At 52.2% G+C, this 21,326-nt stretch overlaps 1 protein-coding gene across 2 annotated transcripts in view; it reads left to right on the top strand.

Annotated features, from left to right (window-relative positions):
* ITGA11 (integrin subunit alpha 11) overlaps positions 1-20,099 on the top strand; it is a 34,248-nt gene extending 14,149 nt beyond the window's left edge. The window contains exons 3-30 of one of the 2 annotated variants that reach the window (XM_021407679.1): positions 1,227-1,336; positions 2,838-2,929; positions 3,281-3,395; positions 4,381-4,508; positions 5,434-5,582; positions 5,781-5,925; positions 6,005-6,170; positions 6,845-6,915; positions 7,357-7,501; positions 8,715-8,863; positions 9,121-9,261; positions 9,421-9,624; positions 10,170-10,300; positions 10,944-11,110; positions 11,700-11,842; positions 12,860-12,970; positions 13,564-13,649; positions 14,225-14,432; positions 15,431-15,529; positions 16,372-16,448; positions 16,837-16,926; positions 17,479-17,569; positions 17,650-17,763; positions 18,007-18,093; positions 18,220-18,330; positions 18,428-18,523; positions 18,783-18,896; positions 19,198-20,099. In XM_021407679.1, coding sequence (XP_021263354.1) covers positions 1,227-1,336; positions 2,838-2,929; positions 3,281-3,395; positions 4,381-4,508; positions 5,434-5,582; positions 5,781-5,925; positions 6,005-6,170; positions 6,845-6,915; positions 7,357-7,501; positions 8,715-8,863; positions 9,121-9,261; positions 9,421-9,624; positions 10,170-10,300; positions 10,944-11,110; positions 11,700-11,842; positions 12,860-12,970; positions 13,564-13,649; positions 14,225-14,432; positions 15,431-15,529; positions 16,372-16,448; positions 16,837-16,926; positions 17,479-17,569; positions 17,650-17,763; positions 18,007-18,093; positions 18,220-18,330; positions 18,428-18,523; positions 18,783-18,896; positions 19,198-19,254 — 3,397 coding nt within the window. In that variant the 3' untranslated portion in view covers positions 19,255-20,099. Of the gene's footprint in view, positions 1-1,226; positions 1,337-2,837; positions 2,930-3,280; positions 3,396-4,380; positions 4,509-5,433; positions 5,583-5,780; positions 5,926-6,004; positions 6,171-6,844; positions 6,916-7,356; positions 7,502-8,714; positions 8,864-9,120; positions 9,262-9,420; positions 9,625-10,169; positions 10,301-10,943; positions 11,111-11,699; positions 11,843-12,859; positions 12,971-13,563; positions 13,650-14,224; positions 14,433-15,430; positions 15,530-16,371; positions 16,449-16,836; positions 16,927-17,478; positions 17,570-17,649; positions 17,764-18,006; positions 18,094-18,219; positions 18,331-18,427; positions 18,524-18,782; positions 18,897-19,182 lie in introns of both variants that reach the window. The other variant, XM_021407678.1, reaches the window with a different exon arrangement.

Here is a 21,326-nt window from a genome sequence, read left to right as displayed (position 1 = left end):
AGCCATGAGCAAACTCCTCGTACATGTCCAGGAGAAGGTACCAGAACCTCTGGATGCCATTGAGCATGGTTCCAGATGGCTGTTATTTTATCCTAATTAATCTCCTCGTTGGCAGTGAAGCTGTAAGACAGGAAGTATTTCCATGGGAATCCTTAAATACTTCTTAGATTTTGAAGGTTTTCGGTTGGTGAGCAATCCCATTTTACAGTGATGGAATAAAAGAATGAGTGCTTACTGTCTTTGTAGAAGCAGTGTTTAAGAAATTACCAATTCTGGCCTAACTGGGAACATCTGTGCTGGGAACAGTGGCTTTGTCAGCTGTTGTGTAGGGCAGCCCAGAACAAAAGAGGTCCTGTGTGCTCGGCAATCCGGATGGGGATGGCTGCATCCACCAATGGGTCCTTAAAACAAAATGCAGTGGACTAGATTTATTTTGGGCTAACACGTTGGGAGCAGAAGGTGCCAGGAACCCGTGGTTCAGATTATTTTTGAACTGGCCTGGAAGAAAGGGCCGAATTCCTCAGGTCCTGCTCTCCACCTCCTTTGGTTTGCTGCTTTGTTCTAGTCTGGACAAGTCCACAAGAAAGTGAGAAAAATGCAAGCAGTGTCCCAGACGCATCGCACAGCATTTCTGGCTCTATGTGCTCCAATCAGCTGATAAACCTCTGTTTATTTCAAGGTACAGATGGATGCCCAGCATCCCTGCCTCCCCCTGAGCTGGTTACCACTGGTCTACTCTGGGCTGATCTTAAGTGAACAACCCCAGTGTGGAGCAAAACTCCTGGAAATACACTTTTTTAGATTTATAGTGGGGAATGTTCCCCATGGACCTCAGTGTGAGTTACAGTCACCTATTCCTTTGGGTATCACCTGGCAGGAGCCAGAACTCCATCACATACATCCATGTCCTGAAGGCAGTGCTGGCACTGATATTCCCAATCCCAGACCAGCCATGAAAATACAACAGAACAAAGCACCCCCTGCTCCTGCCCATGTTGTTCGATGGTTTTGCAGACCTCAGCTGGATCTGCCAGGCATTGCTTCCCAGCAGCAGTAAGGCACATGGCCAGTTTGTAGGTTTGCATGGGATTGATGGGGACTGGGTCTCATCTTGCAAGAGCCAAGAGATGAAAATATTTTGACCAACACGAGGATGAGTTTCATTTATTTCATTTTTTCTGATGAAAAGTCAGCCTTGGGACACTGACAGGTGCCTTTTTTTGCAGGCTGGTGGTGGGGGCCCCCTACGAGACCAATGGGCAGCAGAAGACAGGAGATGTCTACAAGTGCCCGGTGACCAGCGACACTCACAGCAACTGTACCAAGCTCAACCTAGGTACAGCATCCCAGGGCATGAGGGGTGCTGGGTCGTTATTTCGGGTGTTTGTGCAACTCCTGGTGCTGAGCTTTAAGCACCACTAGGATAAAATGAAGCAAGTCAGAATGGAGTTAAAAAGTTATTTAGTTAATAGAGCTTAAATTGTTTGATGCATTCAATCACAACAAAGTCAGTGGGTAACGACCACCTCAATCTCATCGCACACCAGCCACGCAAGGAGCAGGATGTCCCAGGCTGGGGGATGAGTTCCCCATATTACCCCATGTCAGTGGGAACGTGAGAGCTGGGGACTTTCCCAGGGTCTTGAGAAACATCTCTGGGGCTTAGGGGCAAAGTCTCTGGTGGTTTCATAGCAGAGCAGAAGTTTGCACTTTATTTATCATCATTATTCATCTGAACTGTTATGGGTTTCTACCAGAGCTGATAAGAGAGAAGGATCTTTGGCTCATCCACAGTGTTTGATTGATTGGAAACAAATACGGTTTAGTTTGAAAACATTGTGGTTTCTTCTTATTATTATTATTTGTTTTGTTTTTGAAAACTTCAAGATTTTTCCAGTGAATAAGTCTCTCGTGTAAATTTGCATCTTGCTAAAAAGCAATCTTTTTCCATTGGAAACCAGTTTCAAATGAAAAAAAAAAAAAATCCGTTCCAAGAGCACACTACTTTTATTTTTATTATTAGCATTGAGGCCACCTGAGTAAAAGCAGGACCAGGGCATTTCTGCATGGCCAAGGTGTGCAGAGCAGGACAATAATCAGCTGCCACAGGAGCTGTGCTGTTGTTCTGCCCTGTCTGTGCAGAGCTGCCTATGGGTACCAGCAAGACTGGCAGGAGCACTGCCCCATTGCCTCTATCATCCCCATCGTTCCCATTTACCCCATCATCCCCTTTGTCCTCATCATCCCCATTGTTCCCATGTTCCCCATCATCCTCATCATTCCTGTTTTCCCCATTTTCCCCATAAGCTCCATGGGCCCCACCTGGGTTCCCAGCCCAGGTCAGTGGGCATCAGCGAGGGTTAAGGATCATCAGCTTGGGTGGAGAGAGCTTGGATGAGCTCATGAAGCTACAGTGGGGGAATGAAAGGGTTAGACAGTGTTTTTGTCAAAGCTAAATGCTATTCACGTTAACCAAAATAAAGGGTTGCCCCATGGGCCGTTCCTGGTTTCTGGACTGTGACATGGGAAATGAAAGAAAGGCACAAATATAAATGTGTGCTGGCCCGACATTAAAGGACAAGATGCTAGAGCTGCTCAGAGGGGTTTCTCTCCTAAGGACTTGCTACGTAAGAGTCTGTGACTCACAGTTTCATTCCCAGAAGATATTTCTCTTTGTTTATTGTGGCAAGGAGAAAAAAAAAAAAAAAACCTTATCTTGACAATCTGCTTCAAAAACAAAAGGGAAAGCACAAACTCTGCAGCTCTCTGTGCCCGGGCTCTCGTGGTGGGGTGCCCCGTGCCAGCAGGCAGCAGCTAACTGCGTCCTCTCTCCAAAGGAAGAGTCACCCTGTCCAACGTGTCTGAGCGCAAGGACAACATGCGCCTGGGGCTGAGCCTGGCCACCAACCCCAAGGACAGCAGCTTCCTGGTGAGGGGCAGGCACAACTGGGGAACTCTGTGCTATGCACATATATGAATGCATGCAGATATGCTTGTGCGTGTATTTATATGCATGTTTATAAAGATGCACGTGTGCAAATATTTTCCCAGCTCTCAGCATGTCCTGTTGGCTGGTTCGGGATCTGGGTGGTGGGCAGCTGTCAGCTCTGTGTGATGGTGATGTTGGTGCTGGTCTTAACGATGTTGGTGCTGGTCATGGTGATGATGGTGGTCATGGCGATGGTGATGCTCCAAGCGATGCTCTGAGCCTCTGCTTTCCCACGCAATGAAAAAGTGCCATTCCCAGGACCATCCCTGATGCCTTCTCCCATTCCCACAGGCCTGCAGCCCTCTCTGGTCCCATGAGTGTGGCAGCTCCTACTACACCACTGGGATGTGCTCCCGTGTCAACGCCAACTTCCGATTCGCCAAGACCGTGGCCCCAGCTCTGCAGAGTAGGAGAAACTCTCGCATCCCCTCTAGCTCTCACCCTGTGGGGTTGGATTTCAAGATCTCCAGAGGTCCCTTCCAACCCCTACAATTCTGTGATTCTGTGCTTGAATCTAGCATGAATTTCTGCTCCCTGAGCACTTCAGTACCATTGAGCAAACAAAGCTCTGTCGGTGCTTGTGAGAAGGCGAGATAGCAGAGGAAATTATTGCAGGGCAGTGATTCAAAGGGGGTTACGAGCGCAGACATCTGGTAAACATTTTCCTTCTGACTGACACCCGGGGAAGACAAAAATACCTTATTCTTCCAAACGCAGAACGAAAAAGCATCCAGAATATTTTATCAGCGCAGCTCAGAAGGCAAAATAGGGAAAGAATTCAGCACTTGGCCACATAAAACAAAGAGCTCATTGACTGGAAGCTAAATATCCTGGCCCCAATTTGTAGATTCGGGGACACAATTTGATTTTGAGATATTAAACAAGCTTCCTGGCTTTCCTGTGGGTGGTGGGAAATTACAGAAGGCTGTCCTGGGGTCTCAGCTCTGCTAACACTCCTTCTCCCTAGCCTAGCATAGGAAGGAAAGGGTGGTTTTGGGTGGAGGAGACAGCAGGGGCAGAGCCCTGCACCAAATGTTAGGTGTTGCTTCCCTCGTTATGACCAGAAGATGCTTTTTGCTCTCACCGTCAATGGGTGTTTTATAAAGAGGGCTGTATGAGACAGGATGGAGGGATAAATCTGAATTAGAAAAGATATTGCAGGGTGTTATTCTAAGTTATCCAGACTGCTCTTGGCAGGGAGGATGCACGTGGCTTCTTTCTGCCCTGATGAAGTGAATACACCCAGAAGGGCTTTATGAGGGATTGAAGTAAGATGTTTTTTCAAACAAATCATCAGAGCGAGTACCTGACGGCGAGGAATGGGGCCATAAATCCCCACTTCTCAAGAGCTGCCAAGGCCTTTCAATACCACGCTGCGTTATCTTTCACAGGATGCCAGACATACATGGACATAATCATCGTTCTCGATGGATCAAACAGCATATATCCCTGGGTTGAAGTTCAGCACTTCCTGATCAACATCTTGAAGAAATTCTACATCGGGCCCGGCCAGATCCAAGTAAGCTCCGTGTGCTGCTGTGTCGTGGCTTTGTGCAATGTCCCCGTTCGGACAAAATGCCGTAATTTGGCACCACGCGTTCTCAAAGTGAGCTTTGGATGCACGCGTTGTAAAGCTGAGCCCATGGAAATTATGCTCACATTAATGTCCCTACATGAGCTACGGGGAGCACTGCAACCCACACCCCGATCAGGCATGGGGAGGATGAAATCATATGGAAATGTAGAAGTGTTGCCCTGGGCAGATGAAATCGTGCATTTATTTGTGCAAGGATTTTGCTCAACTCTGTGACGAGGAAAGGGAGGAGAGAGGCATTATAGACACTCCTGGTTCCTCAGCACTTTGCATAGATAACCCCCACTGGGTCCTATCTGGAGGTGGTGTAGCTCTGCACTGGACCACAGCACGGCTGCATCATCCCACACCTATATACCCAGGGTGGGCAATAGCAGGCAGAAAATGGAGACAAAACTGAGCATTATCAATGGTCCCACAGAGGGAAAACTGGAGCAAATAGAGATTTTGGGGGAGGCTGTAGGCTGCGGGGAGGTCGGGTCCCAGTGGGGCTGGGGATGCTCAGCTGCTGCCTCCTCTAACCCGGAGCACAATGAGCGATGAACTGCTGCATTGCTGTTCTGAATGGCTTTCTCTTCAGTAGGTGAGCACAACTCCAAACAGTCCCAGACCCAGAATTTTGGTTGACACTGCTAGCCCCAAACCCTGGCAAAATACCCCTTGATTCCTCTTTTACCGCTTTCCTTTTCCCTTTTTGCTTGGCCTGACTTTTGCTTGGGTTGTTGTTCCCAGCCTACACAATGCATCCATGCCATAGATCGGCTGCTCCGTAGGGCTGGGAAAGCAACCCTTCAGGTTGCTGTGTCCCACTGTGCCACAGGCTTTGGCGTGACGTGTCTGTACTCCTTAGGTCGGAGTCGTTCAGTACGGAGAAGACGTGGTCCACGAGTTCCATTTGAATGACTACAGGTCTGTGAAAGACGTGGTAGCGGCTGCCAGCCACATAGAGCAAAGAGGAGGGACAGAGACCAGGACTGCCTACGGGATAGAGTTTGCTCGGTAAAAATCCCTCACGCTCACCTTCATTCCCATAAGTTTAAACTCAGTGCCTTCTTCCCTTCTCCCCCTCGTTGCTCTCCATCCCTCCCTGCAGTTTGCAAAGCAGCCGGGACGCAGGGCACAGCCTCGGGGACGCGCTGGGGTGGCCGCGATCCCTGCGGTGACTCTGAGCAGCCCAGGGCATCTCTTCAATTGCAGCTCGGAAGCGTTTCAGAAAGGTGGCCGGAAAGGGGCAAAGAGAGTAATGATTGTAATCACAGATGGAGAGTCACACGACAGCCCAGACCTGGAGAAGGTGATCGAGGACAGCGAGAAGGACAACGTCACCAGATACGCGGTGGCGGTGAGTAGCGGGCTGCTTCGGGGCAGCTCTGCCTATGGCATGAAAATGCCTGATCTCCACATCCCTACCTCCGTCCTAGGTGCTGGGTTATTATAACAGAAGAGGAATCAATCCCGAAGCCTTTCTGAATGAAATTAAATTCATAGCGAGCGACCCCGACGACAAACACTTCTTCAACGTCACGGACGAAGCGGCGCTCAAAGACATCGTGGATGCTTTGGGGGAAAGGATTTTCAGCCTGGAAGGTGAGCGATGCCTTCCCTGCCCTCCCCACATACCAACCCAGTCGGTGGGAGCTGGGATGGCCACAGAGCACGGATGTCAGTGCCTCTGTTTGATGCTTACACCATTGGATGCCCTAAGTTGAGCAAACAGGGGTGAGCTTTTTGGTCTTCACCACTGAATTTGTCTCCATTTCATAAGGAAAGGGCATACTGGGACAAGGCATTGAAAAAGAAGATGGAAGGCTTTCATTAAATATAAAAGGGGATTTGGGGGAATTTTGGTCAAACCAGCTCCTAACCTCCCCACCAGCTATCTCAGCCAGCCCAGTGCTTCTCCATGGCAGAATATCTCACTGCCTGAGGAATTTCATCCAGCTACAATGAAATAAAATCCTTTGAATCCACAATGTTTTTTGTGTGATCCTGCAATTTGCAGCTAGGAAACAAGGCAGCTGCACAGAGGCAGTGTTCACATTATTTATTCTGTATTTGTTGGGTGGCTCATTAGCACCACAAGTGTGTGTAATTGTGGTGATTGAGGGACATTTGTGCCAGCTGAGGTCATTTGTGCTCAGCAGGGTGGAGGTGCTCTCATTGCACCAGAACCAATGCCATCCTCTGCAGTAGAATTTTGCATTAAACACAGAATCCTTTTTTTGTTTGTTTGCTTCCTTCTTTTTTTTTTCCTTTTTAAGGAACCAACAAGAATGAAATCTCTTTTGGATTGGAGATGTCCCAGACTGGATTTTCATCGCACATTGTGGAGGTAAGAGGGTAAAACTGCTGTAAATGCTTGTAGGAAAAGGGGTGGGAAGGGGATCAGTGCACAGGCAGTGCAGGGAGTGGTGGGGTCACTGTCCCTGGGGGTGTTTCAGAACTGGTGGGATGTGGCACTGAGGAACACGGCAGTGGGTGTGGTGGGATGGGTTGGGGGTCTTGGAGGTCTTTTCCAGCCTTAATGCATCTATGATAGCCTAGAAACTGGGCGTTTAGGGATCCCACAAAACCAGCCCATTGGGTCATGGAATCATAGAATCACTGAGGTCCCTGCTCAGGGATCACCTTCACCCATACGAGCAACAAGGGGGAGAATTGTCTTCGAAAAGGAAAGAAACAGTGTAAAAAGGGGCTTTAAAAAATAAAAGGCAGCCAAACTAGATGCAATATGAACCTACTGCATGCTGTGCTGACCGTGCTGTCTCTGCAGGACGGGATCCTGCTGGGCGCTGTGGGTGCCTATGACTGGAACGGGGCCGTGCTGAAGGAGACCAGCAGTGGGAAAGTGATCCCGCTGCGTGAGTCCTACCTGCAGGAGTTCCCCGAGGAGCTGAAGAACCATGGAGCGTACCTCGGTGAGGCGGCTCGGCTGGGCTCTGCAGCTGGGAATTGGTGCTCAGTAATAGGAAGCACAAAATGCTTCCCGAATTGGGAAGGGTTGCCGACGTCAGTGGTGATGTCCATCCATGCAAGACCTCTGGTAACCCCAGCACCAGGGGAGAGCTCCACAGCGACTGCATCACACAGCACAAATGTGATTTTGGTGCAGGAGGAGCTCAGGCACCATCCAGCCAGGGTCACCCCGAGTGCTTACTGGAACAGCTTAGAAAACACTCATGAAATTTCATGCCCAGGGAGGAAATACCTGCTGTGCTAATCTGTTCCATGTGTGTGAGCCCCGCAGTGAGGATCCCGGGCTGGTTTGCAAAATGAAGCCTCTGCCCAGGCTGTGTGTGCTGAGGTTGGGGGCTGCTCACTCACCAGGACTCCAACAGCCCCAGGCACTGCTGTCCTTACTGGAAGGAGTGGGAAAGACAGGAATAGTACGAAAACCCCAGTGCACCCTGCTCTGGGGTCTGGGTGCTTCATGGTTGATGCTCTGCTTAGAAATATCCCCCCAGGAGGGGGATATGTAGAGAAGACAAAGCCTAAGGTAGGGTCAGTGCGCAGGAAAAAGAGATCTGTGAGCACCAACAGCCCCTGGGCACTCAAATCTCAGCTGGGTGTGACCCTGGGGGGTCCGAGCCAGCCTCAGAGCTGGCTATGCTTTGAGGCTCTAAAATAATTTAAGCAGCATTTAAAGCCAACTATGAACATGTAGGAACCTGGAGCTGGCCACAAGTTTGAAAAATGGGGTTTGTAAGCCCCGTGCACGTTTGTGGGCAGTGTTTGGATGGGTTCCTGGCTTTGACTGCACTGTGAATTTTCACTTTAGGTATCAGCACAATCTTTTGTGCACATGAATGGCTTTGGATGTGGGTCTGGAGGAGCAATGCAGCTGCTCTACAGCAAGATCAATGCATGCATCCTGCTAGGGTTTGCTTAATTTCAAGTGAGCCATGAAATACAAGTGGGCAGGCTGTGAAATGGCCTCATTGTCAATGAGAGATAGGTTTTGTACAGGGTTTGCTGGCTGCATTAATGGGTGCCGAACCTCTGGAGCTGGCTGTGCTATATCTAAGTAATGTAGGAGAAGCCTTGCTCACAGCTTACCAGCAGCTCAGAGGTGACTCTATGCATGATATAGGGCAGGGGGCAGATCTTGCTCACCCCACACCCACCCCACAGGTTACACCGTCTCCTCTGTCGTGTCCACTGCTCGTGAGCGGCTCTACGTCGCAGGAGCACCCAGGTTCAACCACACTGGGAAAGTCATCATCTTCACCATGCACAGCAACCGCAACCTGACCATCCACCAGGCGCTGAAGGGCGAGCAGGTAACGTGAGGCACGGCTGCAATGCCACCCCCTGCTCTTCCTCTCCCTGGATGCAGCATGGATTGTCCCAGCTGCTATGTGCTCCCGTATTGATGTTCCCCATTCATTTTTTATCCTAACACAAGAATTTTTGAAGATCTCTAGGCTGTTGCTGCACATGCAGCCCCAAAAGGTGTGGGAGAGGAGGGGACTGGAGCTCTCCTTGTCAGGCAGGGTCACCGTCCCCAGATGCTCCCATTCCCTTCTGTCTCCCACAGATTGGCTCCTACTATGGAAGTGAGATCAACTCCCTGGATGTGAACGGCGACGGCGTCACGGACGTTCTGCTGGTGGGAGCCCCCATGTATTTCAGTGAGGGCAGGGAGAGGGGCAAAGTCTACGTCTACACCCTGAAAGAGGTACGAGTGTGTTGGTAGCACCAAAGAATCCAGCAGCATGGCTTATTATGGCACCTACGTGCCACAAACCTATCATTTTGTGGAATTCACCTCTTGTCTATTTCCCTTTTGGGGTTTCCAGGCTTCCTGCTGACACCATTTCCCACTTTCTCCTTGCAGAACCACTTTGTCCCCAGCGGGGCCCTCGGGGACCTGCAGAGCTACCAGAACTCACGCTTCGGCTCCTGCATCGCTGCTGTGCCCGACCTCAACCAGGACTCCTACAACGACGTCGTCATTGGGGCACCTTTGGAAGATGACCACCAAGGAGCAATCTACATCTTCCTTGGCTTTGAGGAGACCATCCTGAAGAAGTACAAACAGGTACAGCTCCTGGTTGGCTCCATTCTTCATCAGTGGTGCCCATGGACATTGATGGACGTTGTCTTCACCAAACCCAGTCTGAAGTCAACCTCCATCAGTGTCCATGAGCACAATGACAGTGCATTCTGTCATTGATTTACGTGGACCAGGAATTCATGCTCAGTTTTTTCTTGTTGCGCAGTCACCAGTTATTTTCTCTTTTGGTGGGTCCAAGACAAAACAAATGCATGGTATGGAGAACATGCTTAGCATTCAGTGCAGCAGTTTGCTTTAGATAAAATATTAAAAACACTCATGAGGAATAGTAAATGTCAGCAGAAATCTTTGGATGGTGTCTCCAGAGGGAAACTTCTCTCATCCTCTGACAAATTAAGTTTGATGCAATTAGTTGGGTAGAGGCGTTCTCAGTAACCCTGTAACCTGGGGGGGGCAGGCATGGCAAAATTTGGTGCACCCAGGCTCACATGGACACCCATCCTTTGTGAATGTTGACTTTGCAGGTAGAGGTGCAAACCAGGCTGGATTATTTCCCTTTTGCTTTTCAGCGGATAGCAGCTGCAGACCTCGGACCAGGCCTGATGTATTTTGGCTGCAGTGTCCATGGACAGCTGGACCTGAATGAGGATGGGCTCATAGACTTGGCTGTTGGCTCCCTGGGGAACGCCGTGGTGCTGTGGTTAGTCCATCTCATTTGGCACTGTCCCCTGCCCAAAGTTCATTGCAATATGCTCACATTTTCAAGGGAGAATGATCTCCCAAAATCCCAACCCATCTTTCCAGAATAACACCCACTGTCTGGTGGGGCTGTGGGATTCCAGATGCAGTTGAGCCCTAGAAGGGCACGAGGGCTGTTTTACATGGAATATCATCATTTGTTTCATGGGAGTTTCAATGCAGTGTACTCATACGTCATGATATCCGGACTCTTCCTACTCTTATGTAAAAAGACAACTTAATAGCTTCAAACATCGATTAACACGAGGGAGGATCCTTGGGGCTGGTAGGATGCAGATAGCTGCCCCAGTGGAGATGCACGACCCTCTGGGGCTGGAGAAGCACTAATGTGCATGCAAGGCACCAAGTCCTGCTCTCAGCAATGAGCTTCTCTGCTGCCATATGCAGAGGGCTAATGCATAGAGGAGATCTGATGCTTCCAGTGCTACACAGCTGAGCTGAGAGCAGGTCTGCATGCTGCCTTTAGTCTTCTTGATATTGAGAAAAAAGTGTGAAAAGGGAGAATCTAGAGATCTGGGGCTTTCTGTAGGATGCTGCGGTCGTGCACGGGTGCCCCATGCTGCAGCAACTTGCTCTCCCCTCAGGTCCCGCAGTGTTGTCCAGATCAACGCCAGTATCCGCTTTGAGCCCCCCAAGATTAACATCTTCACCAAGGACTGCAAGCGCAACGGGAAGGATGCCACCTGCATGTCAGCCTTTGTCTGCTTCACCGCCATCTTCCTGTCAGCCCACTTCCAGACAGCCAGTGTGGGTAAGCAGAGGGCAGAACCCCCATGTGCTCCTTAGGGGGCTCCCAGCCCTGTGAGCTGCTCCCCTCTGCCCCAGGACACGGCTGTCCCAATGCCTCACAGCCACCAGGACAAGGGGACGTGCGCGGTCCCACAGAGCTCCCCTTGCCCTGTGCTGCAGCAGCAGGACACATCTGCACTCCAGATGTGCACGCTTCCGATCAGCTCGGAGCAGCTTTACGGACAGAACGCTCCGCTTTGAAAGCGCCGCGTGCTGCCGTGACCCCACATCCACCCCAGTGCCTGGGACTCAGTGGGGATGAGAAAAGCTCAGCCCCAAACCTGGCAACAAATGCTCTCAAAGGGTACTCTGAAAGGGGAAAACTCGTCCTGAGCAAAGCCCAAGAGCCACCAACTCTTTGCTTCCCCAGTGGGTGCAAAGTTGTCCCGCTCAGCGCCAGCTGAGGACCCTCAGTTGCACTTACAGCAAAGCACCTGGGAGAGCAGAGTGCGCATTGGTAGCAACACCTCCAGAGCAGCTACAGGCCAGCATGTCAATGTATGAGCTGAATATTTAGATATCCTGCACATAACCCAACTCTGCTGTTGCAGCGCTGCGGTACGAGGCAGCCATTGACGAGCGGCGGTACGCACCGCGGGCACTGCTGGATGAGAGTGGTGAGAGGCATGCACAGCAAGCACTGGTGCTGCCAGCAGGGCAGGAGCACTGCGAGACGCTGCGTTTCCATGTGCTGGTGAGTGGGGTTGCACTGGGGTCCCACTGCTGCAGGGCTGCATCTGCAGGAGGGAAGATGCTCTCCACCTCATGCAAAGCAGCGATGCAGCAGCATGCATCCATAGGGTGATGGCTGGGGGCTCTGTGTGGCTGGGAAGGAGCCTGATTGTTGAGCCTGGATTTATTTGCTCTGGGTTTGATGTCATCGAGGGTGGGATGTCATGGTTGCTCCGTGACTCAGTCATGGAGCTGCGTCATATCGCAGCTTGCTCTGTGCACATCCTGGGGATGGCATGCACTCCATGCCTGGATTGGGCTGGTCCTCCCATGCCAAAATCAATGCAAATTCATTTTTTCCCCTTGGAAGCCTTTCAGCCCCTGCTGCTCCTGTCTGCTGCATCCTGAAACTCATGGTCCCCTCCCCAAGCACGAGAGCCGGCAAAATCCTTGATGTCGTGCATGGGGAACAGCTGATGCACAAATCTGGCCAAACTCAAACATTCCCAGCAAATGATGAGAATTCTTTGGAGGCCAAGGAAGCTGCCAGACTGGCCTGGCCCCAAACCCCAGCCTGAACTGCCATGAACTTCTGGGAAATTTTTGGTTCTGGAGATGGAGCTTAGAGATGGAGCTTGGGATTTAGCTCCAGAAGCATCATGCTTTGAAGCAGCCTCGTGCATCTCATGTGTTTGGGGCATGGCATGGGGGCAATTTATGAATGTGTTACCACCTGGATGATCTCCAGGGACAGACCCCAGGGCAGCACTGGTGTGGGAAGTGCCCAGGATCAGCCCCCCCCTGCACCATTGAGTGTGTACATGGGTGGGTGCTCCTCAGCACCACAGGGCTTGCAGTGTTCCTGCCCCTAGGTGAGGGGTAGTTGGAGAGGATGTGGATGATCATGCACAGAGGATACTGCATTGCAAAGCTCTTGTTTCATAAAATAATCACTTGTGCCTCTGGTTCTGCTCTCTGATGTTGCTCCACCATGAGCAGCGACCCCGTCCTCCCCAACGCTGCTTTCTGCCTGCTGCAGGACACAGCTGACTACGTGAAGCCGGTGACGTTCTCCATTGACTATGAGCTGGAGCACCCCGAGAGTGGCCCTGTGCTGGACGACGGCTGGCCCACCTCGCTCCGGGTCTCAGTAAGTGCAGCATCACTTAGTGGGGTGGCTGCAATGGTGTGGGCAAGGAATCCTTGCTGTCTGCTGCAAAATGTCCCTGTTCATTGCAGGGGAGTTGGACTGGATGGCCTTTAAAGGTCCCTTCCAACTCAAATGCTTTTATGATTCTACGAAAATCCACCCAGCAATGGCAACCTGGCAATGCACCAGATGCTGAGTGTTTCTATTTCTTATTCCCAGGGAATTTTGTCATGGGATTTGGGACTTCTGGCTGGAGATGCTGCAGTGTAGGGGTGTGCATCCATGGTAGCCCTGGTTTTAAGCAGAGGTTACCCATAGGAACTTAGCTGCAGAAGGGTGGGCGCACATCAGGCGTGGTTAGTTTTGCCCAGCAGTACTGGAAGCTGGGTGGGACCGGTGACTGTTGAGGACTTTGGTCTGCAGTTGGAATTGAAAATCCAATTTAGAGGTCAGCGTGGTCAGTGGGCTTATCCCCAAAGGACACATCTGCTGCCTTATCCTGGGGCTGCCACCCCCATCCCTCCTGTGATCAGCGCAGCCTGATGCTCTTCAGGACAAAATCATCACCGGTCTGCTCTTGTTGCCCCCACCAGGTCCCTTTCTGGAACGGGTGCAACGAGGACGAGCACTGTGTCCCTGACCTGGTCCTGGATGCCCGAAGTGATGTGCCCAGTGCCATGTAAGTTGGCTGTGATGGGGCTGGCTCCCCAGCCCAACCCCAGTGGCAGTGCAGGTCTCACACCGAGCGCCTGGGTGCTCCCAGTATGGGTGGCATAGGGTTGGCAGAGAACAGAGCAGTTCTGCTCCACCCCCTGAGCATCCCCACTCTCAACTGGGAATGGATTGATATATTTCCAAACAACTCCCATCTGATGCCACAGTGAGGGGCCCCAGAGACAAATCAGAAAATAACAGGGGGATAAATGCCAGGCTTGACTCACGCAGCAAAAATAATTATATGCTACGTCTGATCCCTTGAAGAGCTTTGAAAGGTCATCTCGTGGGGCCTGGCCTCTGCTCACGTTGGCAGCAGTGGGTTCTGCACTGAGCTCACGGCGCTAAAGCGGTGACATCAGCTGAGAAAATCATTTTTGAGGTCGTGTGTTGGAATAGACGCGTTCCTTCACGTCCCCCAGCAAGGCTGCGGGGCTTTGCTTGCTCCTTACCCCCAGGCAAAAAAAAAAAAAGAAAAGCAACGCACATGGATGTGGCATGCTGATGCCATGGGGTTTACATCCTCCCCCTGTCCCGCAGGGAGTTCTGCAGCAGAGCCCTGCGCCGCGCGGCGCCCGCCTGCTCCGCCTTCAGCCTCTCCTTCGATGCCTCCATCTTTGTCATCGAGAGCACCCGCCGGAGGGTGGCTGTGGAGGCAGTGCTGGAGAACCGCGGCGAGAACGCCTACAGCACGGTGCTCAACATCTCCTTCTCCAGGAACCTGCAGTTCGCCAGCCTCATCCCCAAGGTGCGGTGCTGGGAGCTCTGGTGGTGGGGGGAAAGGCCTCCTACGCCCTGTGGGTTTAGCTCCTCGGCGTCTGTTGCCTCTTCAGCTCCTTGTTTTGGAGAGACAACAGCGTTTTCATCTCAAGAGCCTGAAATGAGGTCAAATGCAGCTGAATCCATCTCGCTCTTTATTTTCCTGTTCCATCAGCTCAAACATCCTTGCTGTGCATGGCCAAGTTCCCATCGGTGCTGTGTTTTTGTAGCCATCTCCTGTGCACGTGGGCTGATGGCACTGACTCTAACGCTGTCACCTCCCAGTGCCACCCAGAGCATCACTCCCAGCCCTGTGCGAGGTGTGAGAGCTGCTGCAGGGCTGCGCTGCCCATGAAATAGGAAAAATGCTGATAGGTTCTTCCAAATTTGCAGAGAGGAAAAAAAAACAACAACAAACCAAGACTATGATGCTAGGTAACAGAGAGTGCAATGCAGCAGCAGTCACAGCTGGTTATCAAAAGGTTGCTCTGTTCACAGCACCTGGCTGCCACGGCTCAGAAATCAGCAAACTGACAAAGCGGGAACTTCCCAAAGAGCTGGAGGTGTTCCAGCAGCAGGGACCCAATCACTGAGCTGAGCTAATTAACAATTACTCCTCATCTGGTCACTGTGCAGAACACTGTCTCCTGATGATCAGAGTTCACGGGGAAGCATAGAAAAATCTTCTTCCTGAATAAAGTGCCAAGAACAATCGGTTTCATCCATTCAGCGCTGTAGTTAAGCTTTGAAAGAGGATTTAGATGGGAAAGCTGGAAGGGGCTTGTTGGAAACGCTGCTCTCCAGGAGCTGCATGAGGGGCTGCCCCTGCAGCAATGCGTGGGGAGGCTTTCCTTGCTCTTTTGTTTGCTTTCCCCAAAGCTAATGCCTCTCTTGCAAGGGATGTTTGCCAGCTCCATGAGGAGCGTGGCCGTGAGGTGGTGCCTGCAGTCAAACCCAGTGTCACAGCCTCACTGCGTCCCGTTTCAGGATGACACTGACATCAACATTGACTGCGCGACCGAAGAGAAGCACCCCAACAAGAGGGTCTGCAATGTGAGCTACCCCTTCTTCCGCGCCAAAGCCAAGGTAACGCCGTCCCTTCAAGAAACCCTTGGTTGGGGGCCAGGTGTGCCCAACCCCAGAGCCAGCTGCGGGCTCTGCAGCCTGCCCACGATCGCGATTCCATTTCCAAGACCGGGAGCCAACTTTCCCACCTTCACATTCCACCGCGCGCTTTCCTGCCTCAAATAACCAAGGCTGATCAGCCCCTGCCCACTCCCACAGCAGCATCTCACAGAGCTGCCCGCCATAAAACCTTTCCAGCCCCCAGGTCTGGGCGAAGCCGCCCTGTGTCAGAAGCCTGGAAGTGACAGGCGAGCCCCGGGCACCTTGACAGCTCCCAAGGAGCGCTCTGGATGCCTGTGGCCAACAGGGAGCGGCTCCCCACGACCTCAAGGGGCTGAGAACGCATCTGCGTGGCATCAGGTAGCCCGGGTCCTGCCAAGACAAAGACAAAGCTGGAGATGGAAATTTGGCCGGCGAGCAGCGGGAGCTTTAATATCATAATCAGCTGCGCGGTCCCAGACAGCTTGAGGTCATCGCCACGGCACTCGCAGATGTGACACAGATCACGTGTTGTTGCTGTTGGCCCCCGGCCCCGCCGGCCGACCCCGTGCTGCAGATGTGCGCTGCGGCCCCGTGCTGCTGCTGCTCCCCCCGAGAGCACCCTTTCCTGAGGGGCTGCTTTGTTCTCCGGCCTCGGAGTGAAAAATGCAGCACGTCGGAGGAAGGGAGCAAATCCTGCACGTCCCCAGTGCGGCCTCTTTCCCTGCTGGGAAGGAAGACGGGGCTCTGCACGGCGCCCTGCAGCATCTCCCCACCGGTGCTGGAGGTTTTTCCCACGTAACGCTTTCTCCCACCCCCCGCAGGTGGCTTTTCGCCTGGATTTCGAGTTCAGCAAGTCAGTTTTCCTGCAAAGCATGGAGATCTACATGGTTGCCAACAGGTTAACGCCAGCTGCCCCCCCCCTTCACTGTCTGCAGCATCGCATCCCCCCCCTCTGCCTGCAGCTCTCTGCTGGGGGGGTTGGCGGGGAGGGACCCTGCGGTGCTTTGCTTGGTGCTGGGTTTGTTGCATCCAGACAGGGTAGAACCACACAAACACCACTGCTGTGGGTTCCCCTACTCAGTGCCTGCGGGCTGTCTCCGTGCAATCTTCCTCTGAACACCTCACAGTCACAGCCTTGGGCTGATGAAAGTTCTGCAGCAGAACTGCTTCTCCCCATGCTCTGGCTGCAAAGCAGAAGCGGACCCCTTCCCTTGGTGCTCCTGCACCCCACCACCACACCAAAAATACCCGGGAGCCGCTCACGCTGTGCTTTGCTGCTCTTTCAGCGACAGCGAGGAGAAGGAGAGCACCAAGGAGGACAACGTCGCCCACCTCAACTTCCAGCTGAAGTACGAGGCCGACCTGCTGTTCACCAGGTGCGGGGCAGGGGGCATGGAATGGGGGCTCTGCGTCACTGCTGGGTGCCATGCTTGGAAAATCAGCAGTGAGAAGCAAGGAGGGAGCTGTGCTGCGTTCAGTGCATGAGTGGTGATTTCTCATAGGGGGGGAAAAAAAACAGCTTTTTGTAGGAAATAATGTTCCTAGCAGGTGTCTGCAGCCCGTGCTGGGGCTGTAAAGCTGTGCCTGGGCTGGCAGCTGTGCAGCTTGCAGTCACATCTCCAGACTGAAGGGTGTGCACGGAGAGCTGCGGGCATCTGCTAGAGCAGAGCGTGTCCTCTGTCCAAAGCAAGGAGGGAGCAAAGGCACAGCTGATAATTTCCTAACCTGACTGCAAGAAAAAATGTGGACTCAAGAAGCACATTCCCTGGCACTGCTTGCTGTGATTTCAGGAAGGTTTTCTAGACCTTGAGCCATAATTTTATTTTATTTTATTTTTTTAACACTAGAGGCTCTGAGGCAGAGAAAATAAAGCCACTTCATTACTGACAATTTACAGGAAGAATCTCTATCCCCCTCTGTCACCACAGGGCATCCAGCCTCGACTACTACGAGATCAAGTCCAACAGCTCCCTGGAGAGATACGACAGCATTGGTCCCCCCTTTCACTGCACCTTCAAGGTAAGGAATTGACTGCGTCCCACCCCCGTGTCACTGCCCTGCTCGTCCCCCATCCCCATCCCTGCCCTTTGTCCCCACAGCTGCAGAACCTGGGCTTCTTCCCCGTGGAGGGGGTGACCATCAAACTCACCATCCCCGTGGCCACCAGGGCTGGTAACCGCCTCCTGCTCCTCACCGAGTTCCTGGTGGACCAGGTAGGAGGGGTCTTTCCCAGTGAAACCCCTTGGCATTGGGTTTGGAGGTGGGGATGAAGATGCCCTGTGGTGGATGGCCCGGGGTTGTGCAACACATCATGGTCACTCTGATGTCCTCACTGCAGGGCCACCGTGCAGCAATGACAGCCCTGAGTGTCAGGGGCGGTGTCAGGTCCCCTGTTCCCACCAGGATGCAATGAGGTGGCACCAGCACATCCCCACCCCCATCTGCTTTTCCCACAGGAGAATACAACCTGCAATATCTGGGGGAACACCACTGACTACCGCCACACACCAACCGAGGAGGACCTGTCCCGCACCCCGCTCCTGGTAGGCACCAAACCCTGCAGAGGAACCCCAGGATGGGGAGCCCTAGGGCTGTCCCTGCTCCATGACAGGGCCAGGGCATGGAGCCACAGGGCTGATGCTCCCAATCCACCAATTCCCCCTTTGCAGAACCACAGCAACTCCGACGTCGTTTCCATTGACTGCAATGTGAAACTGGCCCCCAACGAAGAGATGAACCTCCACTTGCGTGGCAATCTGTGGATGAAGTCACTGAAAGCAGTAAGTCCTCCAAAGGCAAAGCCGTGGGGCCACAGGGGACACCCCCCCAGATGCCGGTCCCATGGACGGTGCTCAGCCCCAGCCTCTCTTTGTGCAGCTGAAGTTCAAGTCACTGAAGCTGACCACCAACGCTGCCCTCCAGCGACACTTCGAGAGCCCCTTTGTCTTCCGCGAGGAGGACCCCAGTCGCCAGGTGAGCCCTGGGCTGGGAAACCCAAGGGGAGGGACAGCCCCACGCAGCCCCATGGCTTTGTTCTGACCTCGCTGCGAGAAGCATGGTGGCTGGCAGAAGGGCTGGAGCCCCCCATGCTGGGTGCACAACAGCTGCAGGCAACACACGTTGGGTACCAAACAGCTCCAGCATCCTCTCCCAGCTCCACCAGCCCCCAGCATCACCTCCATTCCCAGCTCCTGCACCCCAAACCAGCGTCTCTGTGCTCTTTGCCTTGCAGATAACGTTTGAAATCTCCAAGCCAGAGGAGTCGCAGATCCCCATCTGGATCATCCTGGGCAGCACGCTGGGGGGGCTCCTGCTGCTGGCGCTACTGGTGCTGGTGCTCTGGAAGGTGAGCAGTACCCTGAGGGGGGGGGTGTTTGGGGGGGCTGTGCTGGAGAGACCCCCAGCTCTGTGCCCACAGCTCCCACCTCTCGCATGGCTCCTGGGGAAAAAAATGCAGCCTCGCAGCAGGAATGCTCCCTTGGGCATGACAACAGCATCTCTATTCTTTCCACTTCCATTGCGTTCGCCTTTAGGGCTTCCACCGCCTGACGATATCCCTTTAAAAGCAAGGCGTTCCCACGCAGCCAGCCCAAGTGATGCCGGGGTTTTTCTCTCCTCTCTGATCCCTACAGCTCGGCTTTTTTCAGAGCGGCAGCCGCCGGCGGGAGGCGGAGGAGCAGCGGAGCGCGGCGGTGCTGGAGTGATGCTCTCGGGGGGGCCCCTCTCGCTGCCTCCCGGGCGCGCCGCCCGCAGTCCCTGTCGGTGCTGGCAGAGCCGGGGGCGCGTCGGGACGAGGGTGTGCGCCGCGGGGGTGTGAAATCGCCTCGACAGGTCCAAAACCCAAAAGAAAACACAAAGAAAAAGAGAGGGGGCAAAGAAGTAGACGTACGCCCAGCCTGAACCCTCCCTCACCCTCTCCCACCCCAGCCCCCAGTTTGGTGGCCCTGTGCCACGGGAACACAGCGAGAGGTTCTTCAAACCGGTTTGGGGACAGCCCTGCGCACGGCAATGGGGCAAGCAGGAATGTCCCCCCCGACCCCAGCACACAACGCGGGGCTGCAGCTCCTCCGTGGGCACCGAATCTCATTATTTTTAAGATACCTATATCTTTTAATTTCCATCACGGAGCTGTGTCAAACCCCGGGGCTCGCCTACCCCCCCCAAAAAAAAAAGGGGCAGAAGGACCAAAGCGGGGCTGCGCAGCCCCGAAGCCGTCCGCAGGGCACAGCAGCGCAGGGGCGGGCTGGGGAGAGGAGCTGCCTCCTTCTTCATGCACTGAACACGAACAGTCGCAGAGCAAAGCACCTTAGGGCAGAACAGCGGCTGGCCGTGCTCGGCGCCCAGCGGAGGGTCGGTGCTGTTCGACAACGCTCTTTCTTTTCGGCGTAGCAGAATTATTTATGCGAACGGGAACGGAACGGAGGGGAAGAAAGCCTACGTCCGCCCGACGTGTAATGGCGGTCGGTAAAGATGTTCTTGGTTTTTTTTCTGTTTTGTTTGTTTTTTGTTTTGTTTTGTTTTTAAGGATTAAAAATACAATATTTGAAAACCTGTCCCGTTCTGTGCTGCTGGGGGGAGCAAGCGGGGGGGATTTCCTCCCTGCACGGTGCCTGTGTCACCTATGGGCACCGCTGCGTGCAGGAGCTGGGGGGAGAGAGGGCAGTGCGTGTACCTATGGATGCACACACCATATGCACATACACATCTATGCATGGACATACTCACAAATACAGAGATAAACATATGTACACATGCATACATATATATATATGCATATGAACTTATATGTACACACACATTTATATATACACATATATAGACACATATATACTTACATATATGCACACATATATACTCATATTCATACACATATGTCTATATATACACATTTATACACATACACACACACATATATGTACTCATATACTATATGTGTATATATGCACACACATACATACGCACCCCTATATATATATACACACACACACACCCATACGTATATGTATATATATATATATACACATACATACACACACACCCTATATATATATATATACACACACACACACCCATTTAAAAACACATACAGATGTATACATACACAAAAGCCCCTTCCAGCTCTGGGAAATGCTACTCACAGCAGAGACTGTGTATTATCAAGGGAGTGTATATGCTTATGTCTGTATAAATTTTATATATATATACATACACACACACATACACTACATACATATGTATACAATAAATACAGAAGCCTATGTACATATGTACACTATATATGTATAATGCATTATGTATGGATATGCATTATATTTATGTATACACACATGTATATTTATAAACACCTTAAATATATGTATTTTACATATATGTAATTATATATACGTGTGTGTGTGTGTGTATATGTTTATATGTGAGCTGTGGGATAGACATGGATCCATTCCCCCACCCCCCGAAATGTTCCTCAGTCCAGTGCACACTCTCCACTGTGACCAAAACTTCCCAGAGCTGGAAGCTCTGTGTGTGTATATGTATCTGTGGATACATATGCATTATGGATGTATAATACATGATACACTCTGCTGGGTGAAACACTGGCTGGATGGCTGAGGCCAAAGAGTTGTGGTCAATGGAGTTAAATCCAGTTGGCGGCCAGTCATAAGTGGTGTCCCCCAGGGCTCAGTACTGGGACTGCTGCTATTCAGCTTCCTTATTAATGATGATTAATGAATGGAAAGAGATAGCCTGCCAAGCCATTTTCCATCATCTATCGGCG

This window comes from Numida meleagris, chromosome 9 (assembly GCF_002078875.1).
Source record: "Numida meleagris isolate 19003 breed g44 Domestic line chromosome 9, NumMel1.0, whole genome shotgun sequence".
NCBI lineage: Eukaryota > Metazoa > Chordata > Aves > Galliformes > Numididae > Numida > Numida meleagris.
This window is presented reverse-complemented; position numbering and strand designations above follow the sequence as displayed.